This window comes from Bactrocera latifrons, unplaced genomic scaffold (genome assembly GCF_001853355.1).
Source record: "Bactrocera latifrons isolate USDA-ARS-PBARC rearing strain unplaced genomic scaffold, ASM185335v1 scaffold_100, whole genome shotgun sequence".
NCBI classification, from domain to species: domain Eukaryota; kingdom Metazoa; phylum Arthropoda; class Insecta; order Diptera; family Tephritidae; genus Bactrocera; species Bactrocera latifrons.
Genome location: NW_017534409.1, coordinates 334348 through 345573, shown reverse-complemented (window position 1 = coordinate 345573; position 11226 = coordinate 334348). Strand labels below are relative to the sequence as shown.

The 11226-nt window shown below is 36.2% G+C and overlaps 2 protein-coding genes across 2 annotated transcripts in view; both read right to left on the bottom strand.

Annotated features, from left to right (window-relative positions):
• Positions 1 to 4963: 4963 nt before the first annotated feature.
• Positions 4964 to 5500, bottom strand: LOC108967038 (fork head domain transcription factor slp1-like). Its single transcript, XM_018930254.1, has one exon. It carries the CDS (start codon positions 5498 to 5500, stop codon positions 4964 to 4966), a length of 537 nt encoding a protein of 178 aa, XP_018785799.1.
• A 369-nt stretch (positions 5501 to 5869) lies between these two features.
• LOC108967030 (forkhead box protein D2-like) overlaps positions 5870 to 11226 on the bottom strand; it is a 7290-nt gene continuing 1933 nt past the window's right edge. The window contains exon 2 of the mRNA XM_018930244.1: positions 5870 to 5992. Within this exon, the coding sequence (XP_018785789.1) occupies positions 5870 to 5992 (123 nt within the window). The remainder of the gene's footprint in view (positions 5993 to 11226) is intronic.

Sequence of the window (11226 nt, the reverse complement as noted above, 5' to 3'; positions counted from 1 at the left end):
TCACTTAAATATGCCCTTGAAACATTACTCGGCTCGGCAACATACTTATACAWACATAYATATGTATAAATATATAAATGGAGCATATGTGTATATTAGGTATTATTGATCCTTCWTCAAATTATTTGAAGCACTTGTTATCAAATATGCCAATGATTTAGACACAGCTTTTTCTTGTTCGCGTACGTGTATGAACTGCAATCAAGGTTAAGACATATATACATACAGTATAGACGATTCCACTTTGGAGGAATTGGTGTTGAATCGTCAGCTGATTTTCTCTCTCTTTTCTTTCTCCGTTGTGACTATAAAGTTATCAAATGTACTTTATGTATGTACTTTAAAGTCCCTGTAGGGAAGTTGCTATGCATGTAGAAGATTTTTCATTCAAACTTATATTATATATTTAATACATATATAGTATATATTTTTCTTATTCATACAAGTAGAACTTTAGTTCTCTACTATTTCATATTACCATATGAAATTAGATCAGCAATGTTCTAATGAACATCATTCAAAACATAGTATATTTAAGTGTCTTATACTCCTTCGTTTCCTTGGCAAATGTTTTTGTTCAAGTATAGGTTGTCAAAAAGTCTTGCGGTATTTTCGCTAGTTGGCGCTGAGAGCGCGTAGTTCTAGTTTTATTCATCCATCGGGTCATGCCATACCTTTTTGGAAAGCTCACTTCACGCGCTTACACGTATTTGATTGATTGTCGTTTCTTTTAAGTCGTTCGTGAGTTATAGCTTCGCAAACATTGAGCAATATAAAGAGAAAATACGGCATATTTTACAGTACTACTACGATAAAGGCAAAAATGCATCTCAAGCCGCCAATAAAATTTGTGCAGTTTATGGACCCGATACAGTTTCCACTTCCACCGCACAACGATGGTTTTAACGTGTTCGTTCCGGTGAAGAGGTGGTTGAAGATGCGCCACGCTCCGGAAGGCCTGTCGTCGAAATAATTCATAAAAAAAATACCGCAAGACTTTTTTGACAACCTATTATATCTTTTTACTGGTTAACTTTTGTGACGATAATATATGCTCTTCTCAGTAATACACTTGGTGTTGCCATAAATTCTATTACGAAGTTTACAGTGCATATAGCGAGGAAAAATTCGCAGAAAAAACAGCCCCCTCGGCGGCACGCGGTCAACGGTCAGAAGGGCATTTTTTTTTTTTGAATGATTGATGAAAATTTATTTACTGATGAAGTAGATTTTAATAAGCAAGTGACAAAATAATATGAAAAGACTGCTATAGGCGCAAGTCTTTGTTTCCAGAGTCCAACGCGGTCACCATCTATAYGTTTTAATAGTTTGGTTGGAAGTTTTCTCTATGTAAAGGCGTTATAGTTCTCTAAAAAATTGTTGAAACTGGAGCACCAGTGTATCAGMAAGATGTTTTAGAAGGCATGCTACAGCTGTTTAGTAATATTCTCTTCACTGACTGCCAATACTTTCGGATCTGTCAACAATAATCTGCTACTGCACTTAAGGAAAACTAACCAGCACTGATTTATAAATAATATTAATGGTTTCACTTCTGTAGCTAATTGGTCATCTGCAAGTTCAGAATTGAATCCATTGAACTACAGTTGGTGGTCATATTTGGATAATAATGCATATTGAATAACTAACTAAAATTTGGAGAGTATCAGACAATCTTTGGTTCGAACAGCGTTGCCAATGCCAACTAAAACTATAAGTGCTACCATCGAGCCATGGCCAAATCGGCCTGAACTTGTAACCAAACTTATGGCAGGTCTTTGTAGTATATGGATTACATATTGCCAAAACCTAAGTATAAACAATTTTATTTTATGAAATCTGTYATTTTATGAAGGCATTTGAACATATCGAAGGTATTTTGAACAGCACCGAACTTTAAGTAATCCCTTTAGAAAAAATTCTAACTAAAATATATGTAAATTTTTCTTCAACCTGATTCGGATTTCTCAGCAGGGTTGCATTTGAACYACTTTAATAAGTATTTTATTTTCAAAAAACGGCATACACATATAAATATACTCACACATWYATACGTACATATGTATGTGTACACTTAAGTAATAATTTAGTAGTTTCGTTGGCTTTGAAAGAGCCGGTTCTTTTATTACTTTACTGAACTACAGATGATATTACTTTCGTTACATTTCCTAATTTATTGTAGTACTAACTTTATGCGCTGCTGCAGGCACATACACATACATACTTATTTTCTTACCCAAGTCTCAACAAGTTTTGTTGCTGTGATTTTGGTTTTGTTTATATTTTCTTTTCGTAACTGTTGATGATGATTATTTTCGGTCATGGTCAGTTGGTTGCCCCAAACACATACACACCCATACACGCACACAKCCGCCCATTTGCTACTTATATGTGGCTGGAGATATTTGCGCTGCAGTGTCTTGCGGTTGTTGACATTGTACGCGGATGAAAAGTATATTTGAGGCGATGGGTGAACGGAAAAGGGAAAAGCACAAAACACTTGAAAATAAATCGCATCAATTTAGTTGACTCCGATAGTAAAAGTGCCATAATGTAGACTTATTTGTGTGCCTTGGCCGGTTATGAGGAGAAATTTTCGGCAGTAAGTGGGTCCGAAAATAGAAAAGCGGATGAAAAAGTTAGAGAGGGTGTATATATATACATACATATGTATGTTAAAGTATATTTGTAAGCACATGAAGGTATATGTATACTGAATTCGCRTCTAATGGAAGTGTAAGAAGTCACTTATAGTATAGCAACTCTTAGATAATTTGTTGCAGAATTTTAAAATAAAAACAAGAAAAACGTTAACTTCGGCTGCACCAAAGATAATATACCCTTCACAGGTGCATTTCTTTAGAAACTATGTGTTTAGTTTATTTGGAAGCTATATGCTATAGTAATCCGATCTGAACAATTTTTTTTGGAGTAATCCATGTCAAATTTCGTGAAGATGCCACTTCAAACGAGAAAGTTTTCCATACAAGCCCTTGATTCCGATCGCTCGGCTTGTATGGCCGCTATATGCTGTAGTAAGCCCATCTGAATAATTTCTTCTGATATTGTATTATTTCTATGAACAATAACTCATACCAGCTTTTGTGAAAATTCATTGTGAAATGTGAAAGTTTCCCATACAGGAACTTGATTATGGTCATTAAGTTTGTATGGCATCTATATGCTATAGTTAACCGAACTGAACAATTTCTTCAGAGATTACATTGTTGCTTTATTTGAATAACCTGTGCCAAATTTTGTGAAGATACATTGTCAAATGTGAAAATTTTCCATACAGAACTTCATTCCGATCGTTCAGTTTGCATGGCAGCTATATGTTATGGCAGCTTCTTGAAGAGAAAATGACGTTTGCAAATCTTCAAAGTGATATTTTAAAAACTGAGGGACTAGTCGTATATATACATACACACGGACAGACAGACAGACAGACAGACGAACATGGCTAAATCGACTCAGCTCAACATACTGATCACGCTAACTTCTGGGTGTTTCAAATTTAGTGACAAACTTAATATACCCTGTTCAGGGTATAAAAATGTATACTCTGCTTTTTATAAAATCACTATTATGAGTTATTTTAATTAGAAAAATATTCTGCTGAGTAAAAGGCTAAACATTTTCAYAAAATTCTTACCTCTTCTCACAAAAAAACCAAAAGAAAATACGCAAAGCATTTCTCTTGCACTTAAATACATTTTTGTCAACCAAAAATGCTACCGCGGCAAAAAAATGAGGAAAATCCTTTAAAATTTCACCTAAGCCCTTGGCACAATGAAAAATTCATACTCATAATTTAATTAGTGAGCTTTACAAAAGACTAAATGAAAAATGAGTTACGGGAAATGAGCAAGAATGCAATGCTAGAAAGCAGAAAGAAACGACCAGCCGGCAAAAGCAGCGAAATTAATGTCGAAAGTATGGCAACCATGGCGAGCGGGTGGCGGCATGAGAACGCGGAACAACCTGCAGCCAGACACATTTAATGAATTTGGCCTCCTTTAGCCACGATTGTTGTGTGCACTTCGTTTCGTTTCGTTTGGCTATTACTCTTGTTGTTGTTGTTACGGCATTTTGTTGCCTGTAATGCTTTATAAGCAGCTGCATGTTGCACACMGATAAGCTTCCATGCTTCGTGACGCAACATTGCTGCAGGTGTTTGGTGCCCACGCCCACTGCCTCCCAATCATTTCTCTTTACACTTTTTTTGGGAATTTCTTTGGAGTCGTACGTCGGTAGTTTTGTATGGTTCTTGCTGCTAGGAAATGTTCCACGGAAATGAAAGTTTCTAACTTGGGAGTATTTGSACTGCAAGTCTTATTGTTAATACGTGAATTCATAGAGTTCAATAGACGTTATAGGTTACTGTGACCTATGTTGGTAAAGACTTTTATGGATTTAGTAGAGCTGGAGCGAAATTTCGAAGAATGGTCCTGAGACAACAGCATATTCAGCAASAGTACGACGAAGTGTATCAAAAATTTATTTTCCACCAACAATAAATGGCGTTTCTAATAGAACAGCAAATAACAGCGTAATCAGTATTTTATCTATGCTATGGAAAAAAAGTTCAGGGATAGTTTTATGAAGTTTKACACATTTATGACAGATTTGTGAATAGCCACTTAGAGTCTTCGTTGGAGTACACGTAACATAACAACAAAAATATGGATAATTATGTGGGAGAACGAAGGAAAAACCGGAATATCCTATTCCGTTCATATTCAATTTYCCACAAATTCTGCTATGACTAATATAATATTTGTATGCAAAAAAAAAAAAAAACAATATTTCATTTATTTTTCAAGCTTTGCTTAGCTTTATTGAAAACAACAGTTCATAACTATATACACACAACATGAATTAAATTATACATATTTACAATTAAATATTTACGAAATAAATTTCACACTTTGACAATCCTTTAAGATCGTAAAAAGTGAACTCATACTGGAACATTCTGGGCCGCAAGAAATGCGATTTGTTGTTCGTGGAAGGCAAGTTCGTGATAGACTTCTTGGTACTGCTGGTGAATGTGCTGTTGTTGCAGTACTACTAGTTGTTGCTGCAGAAAGTGCGTTTGTTGCAGGTGATACTTGTAMCAGGCATGCTGTTCCTGTAGCGCCTGAGTCAGCAATGTCCGATGAGCACTGTGTACCTCACGCGGCGTGGGGAAGTAAACAGCATTTGGCGCCTGGGGATGCGGTACACCATTCACCATCGTTCCAAGTACAGTCTCACTGCTGGCAGCAACAGGAGTTTGAAGTGTTTCTACTTCTGGGCTAATGGCCCAATAATGTCCTCGCTTTGGATCGCTCATAGGTCGTGGAATTTTCTGGAAACACGAGTTTGTGCTCAGTGTATGCCTTATCTGATTTTGCCAGCCTTGTTCATCCTTGCGGTAGTAGGGGAAGTTGTCACTGATCCAGTTCTGTATAGCACCCAAAGTCAGTTTACCTTCAGGACTGCTGCGTAATGCCATGGATACCAAAAGTTGAAAAAAAAAAAAGATAAAGTTGGGTCGGCTTCCACACATACGGATATCTTCGTTAGGTGACATGGATCTATCAGATAGTGGTGGTGTCAGCGCTGGATTAGTACCATCGTTGTTCGCTAACAAATTACGAATCGAGAAATTTGATTCCAAATGTTGGGTCATTGCGGATAACAATTTAGAAACTGTATAGTATGAAGTAAATTGAATTTTGCAGTGATAGTCTKTATGAAAGCCAACAGATGACTGATGACTTTTGCTTCAGAAATTTTCGTTTTTATACTCTTAGTCAGTATTTTGTTGCAAAGAACTTGACTATGTCAAACTTATGTCAGAAGTGCAGTCATAAAATCAAGGTCAGAAAAAGGTGTTATTGCCGCCATAACCAATGTAGAAGAATGTTGGAAATTCATATGTTCCTAAATCCAGACTGGTAAGAACCTTAAGTTTGAAAACAATAAGAGATCTTACAAAATATGCCTGAAAARAAGTTCAAAATGTAGAAATATCAGACGATTGAGTATTAAGTTAACTTTTTTAATAGTAGTGAACAATAGACAGTTAGAAAAATGAATAATTTGAGTTGAGGTTAACCCCAATCATTTCAGAATGTGGCATTGACAATATAACCAAGGTCACGATATAATTGTGGCTTTACGATCGCGTAAAAATCGAATGATCTCTTTTGCTCTTCGGCTGCATCCGGACGCAAATATCGATTAAAGAATATATCAGAAAACAAAAACGTTTAAGTCCAATGCAATAGAAAGAAGCTATTGCTGCGGATCAGGTACACAATGGATGCTAAGTGAAATTATTGAATTCTATAAAAGGTTCTATAATGTCTCTGCTCTCAGCCGATTATTGGTGAACTTCCCCACACCACAAGAAGTAAAAGAAGCCCATCAATCCATGAGGTCTTAACTTCTAGAGTAGCAGCCGGTCTTACAACTACAATAGATTCGACAGCAGTATGAAGAGGTGTAAAAGCTTCTACCAACAACAAATCGCCTTTTTAAAGGCGCAACAAACGTCAAGTTAAGTAGAATTTTATGTCGTTGGGGCATGTTGCACCAAGGTGATAACAAAACACGTAAATATTTGTAAATTTTTTCTCATGAATCAAAATATTTAGAGAWCTATATGAAGTTCGACGAACAAAAATCAAACTCTGTAAGTCACCCATCATTCCCGTCCTGCTTTATGGTGTARAGGCTTGCACGATTACAACAACTGATGAGTCGRCGTTGCGAGYTTTCGAGAGAAAAATTCTGCGAAAGATTTTGCGAATTGGCAMCGKCGAATATCGCTTTCGATGGAACGATGAGCTGTATGAGATTCGYATATCTATCGTATGACATTACAAYATGTAGTGCAGCAAATTAAAAGACAGCGGCTGCGCTGGGTAGGTCATGTTGTCCGAATGGACCAAAACACTCCAGCTCTGAAAGTATTCGACGCWGTACCCGCCGKKSGAAGCAGAGGAARAGGAAGACCTCCACTCCRTTGRAAGGACCAGGTGGAGAAGGAYCTGGCTACGCTTGGAATATCCAATKGGCGMCACGTTGCTAAAAGAAGAAACGACTGGCGCGCTGTTGTTAACTCGGCTATAATCACGTAAGCTGTATCCACGRCAGTAAAGAAGAAGWTATGAAGTCYGACGCATTGAGCTAAGCTTTCTAAGCACCATGTTAAAGTCTTAATTCAAATATATACAAAAAAAAAACAAAAATCAATATTTATTTGTCTTTTACTTCCTGCCTTCAGAACACAGCTACAAAACATATGTTCAATCTGTACTTAAATTACTAACTAATATTAGCTCTAACCMGTCATTATATAAATAACTACGCTTTTATTGAAAGTCAATTAATCAGAAATTCTGTACCGAGGTGGTCGGAAAATTATACCGCTAACATTGACATAAAGTTGGACGGCACGACAATCTATAAGGAAAAATTTCCTACCCGTCACTAAAGCCGTTCCGTGGCATTATCGGTCTGTATTGTTTTATAAGTTGAACTTTGATTAAGAAACGAACTGAAGTTCCTTATTAGTTTGAAAACGTGCAACCACTTCCGGATTGAATGACCAGTGCTGATAAATTTCTTAAAATTAGAAACTTTAGAGTAAAATGACCTTTTGGTGATGTTCTAAGATTGGTGTACTAAACTGGTGACCCTTCTCTTTAGCATTTCCTTCTATACCGAAATGATTCGATGGACAAGCAATAACTTTGTTTGATTTGGTRTGTATAATACACTTGAACAAAAGACATCATAAAAACTCTTGACCCAGAGAATTCCAGGTAAAACAGCTTCAAATACAAAAAAACAAAATCAAGGTAAACCATTATGAAATGGTAATAAAACCAGTAATTACAGTGGCCAGAAAAATCACCAGCCAAGGTCRTAATACACATTGTAGTTGCGTTGACTCTGTGAAACCAAAGGGACGATGTCGTCATTACCGACTTGTTTCGTAAACTCCACCGCAAGTGCGGGATCGTGAAGGACAAAACAATAGAATTGGACTACAGTCGCGTAACATAACAAACYACCAAAAGCCACTTAATTGATTTCTTAGCTGATGCCACAGGTAAAACATAAATTGAGTCTTTTAACATAAAAACCCCACATTAAGGTCTATTGTTCCTCASTTGCATCATTCTTTTGTTTTCAACGCGAGATAAAGGTTGGTTGACTTTTGCTAAGAGATGGGATTCGCTACAGTATGCAGGTAGAAGTTCACTCGCTCTAGCATTGGTAAGAACGACAGATCGAAGACCTGTTTTTAGGCGACAGAAAAAGCGCCTTCGGAAAAATCAATCGTTATTATTGCTGCTATCTTGTTAAAATTCTCTTTAAGTAGCTATAATCCAGTTGAAGGCTAGATCTTTTGCGAAACACATAAGCCGGCTAAGTGAACATATTTTGCGTAAGAGGAACTTTGCGACAGACGAAGTCATGTTATCTTGTCATTGTTCGCCTTTATCCTTTAATCTGCCACATGTGTTTGGGGTTTTTCCAACAATTATCCTTCGTGACCTTGATCTAGGAACATTGCCGTTAAAGTTAGTTTCAGGCAACGATAATTTTCTGCGAGCTAGTTATGTGCGAAAACGAAAATTTTTCCTTGAGGTTTGATAACACGCAATGACTAAATTATAAAACTGTTGCGCAATTCTTGACACCAATTTTATAATTCACTAGCTGACCCCGCAACCCCCTAGCAACACATTTTGAGATTCATTTTTATATTATAGACGCAACTTTCATAATTAGATAAAAACCGTCTACTAATAATAATAAATACAACAAAAAAAAAAAAAAATTAGTGCAATTGGAAAAAGAGATTAATTATATAAGTAATATGGATTTGCCTTAAACATCAAAACAAGCTTCAGCGGTTGCCTCTTCATTGTTGCTAAATTAATTTCCAGCAAGCATTATATCGAGGTCTGAGAATAGAAAACAGTCACTGGCGGCCTAATCTGGAGGGCACGAAGGATGTAGAAACAAACCGAGCATCTCAAAATACCGACTATTCTGTCTTTCGCGCTTTGGAGCTGGTTCATCATGATCATGACTTCGAAGTGATATGATTTCATAAGCTAAAAGTCATTTATCGATTGATTTTGTAAAGTTTAATAATATTGTTAATTATAAGAGTTGCTGCACAGAACATTCAATTATACTAAAGTACCTATAAATGTGATTCCTTTGTATTTGCGATTCCTTTGTATTTTGAGTTTAGAGATCTAATCTTCTCTTTGGATGACATGGTGTTACCTTTGGAATCTCATRTTTCTCGTTATGTTGGGATTTCCACCCAGTTTGAAGAACGTGCTATACGTATATCTGGGTCGACTCCCGGAATTTTATTCTTTAGACGACATTGAAACTTTCAGTGACATGCATCTATCAGATGTCGGTGGTGTCATTGCAGGKTTGGTATCGTCATTGGACACTAATAACTTATGAATCAAGATGTTTGAATCTAAATAACTTTTTACGGATCTAAGCGTCTACAAGTGGTGTTCTTTGCAAAATCCAGAAATCAGTTCAGTGACGCAAAGGGTTTGATAATTGAATTCCACTAGAGGTCACAAGTTTTCGGCCACATTAAATACCAAAGATATATTTTTTCTTTAGTCCAATATCTACCACAAAACCAGCTAATAAAATAATAGAATTTGAATAAAAGGAAATGGTAAAGAACATTTAACGCGATTTTTCTTACAGCTACACGATCGGTGGCAAGTCAAATTGTTTTCTTGGAGAATGGATATATATTGTCTGAGCTTTCAAATTTATTTTTGTTCTACAAGATGACGAACTCGGCATTAAAGCAGCGACTTTAGAAGGAGATTACATAAGTAAGCAGGTATAAAATTGACAGAGGCTTCATTTGAACGCCAAGTGGACTGGGGTCTCACCAACATTTCATAAAATGCTAACCCATTAATTATGAAAAAATTCCCTCTGGTCGCTTATAACAAATGTCATATAGTTTTTTCTACATAAACTTAAACATCTCAACCCAACACAATCTTCTAGATTTGCGATTGATCCTTGAAACTTAACTTTAGCATAAGATGCTTTTACACTTTTGATCTTAATGGGTTAACGGCGTTGCCTAGAAAATTAAATCTCACTGGATGGCGGCACTTCTGGTACTAGTTAGACCAAGTCAAACTCTTTCCAACACAGAAATGGCTAAGGATATAAAAARTTTTCAAAGCAAAAGCCATCAGCCATTTTTTGACTTACACACAGAATATCATTCGAGAACTTAACTCGAGAACTTAACTCGTACACACTCCACACTCCACCAGAAGTGCAGGAGTTCATCAGCGACATGCTATCAATACCATCTGCAGCAATCGCAACTTCTAGAGCAGCAACTGATAGTCCTGCGACAACAGCAGATTCAGCAGCAGTACGAGGAAGTGTATCAAAAATTTATTTTCCACCAAATACAAATTGCGTTTTTCCTCTTAGTAATTTATTGAACATCATTGGCTTCAGCTTTGGTGTTACGTGATGATATTTTCTGAAAGTGATAAGATTTTTGCTCGTATACTATATATTGGGTTACAAAGCGTTTGTGGACTATTCACTTCAAATTTTTTCCTTAGTAAAATCTAAATATTTAAAACTCTTGAAAGGAATGAAACATAGCTGAAATCTCATAATTTTGATAATGCGATTTTCAGTAGCGAATATTATGTTTTCATATGTTCTATACTTAACAGAATTGTAGGAGAAAAGGAAACACTTAAGTCTAGTAAATCCTGTTTGGCTTAATAAGTAGCTAAAACAATTGAGTTTATTAAAATATAAGTATTCAAATAAATATACAAATTGATTACATATTTGTTAATAACAGCTAAGAGTACTTACCTCGTGTACAGAAAAAATACAGATTTATTCGCCTGTATTTTTTGTATGTGCATTCGCAAAACAATAACAAGAATATGGACAACACTTCTGGGGCAACAATAGAAAACTGACCACGAAATTGTATTTCCAAAAGCTTCACTGACTCCGCTTATATTTGGCATAATAATTAAGGACAGTCCTACCAACTTAGCAAGGCACATTTTATGAAAATATCAATTCTTCTTCTTCTTCTTAATTGGCGTAGACACCGCTTACGCGATTATAGCCGAGTTAACAACAGCGCGCCAGTCGTTTCTTCTTTTCGCTACG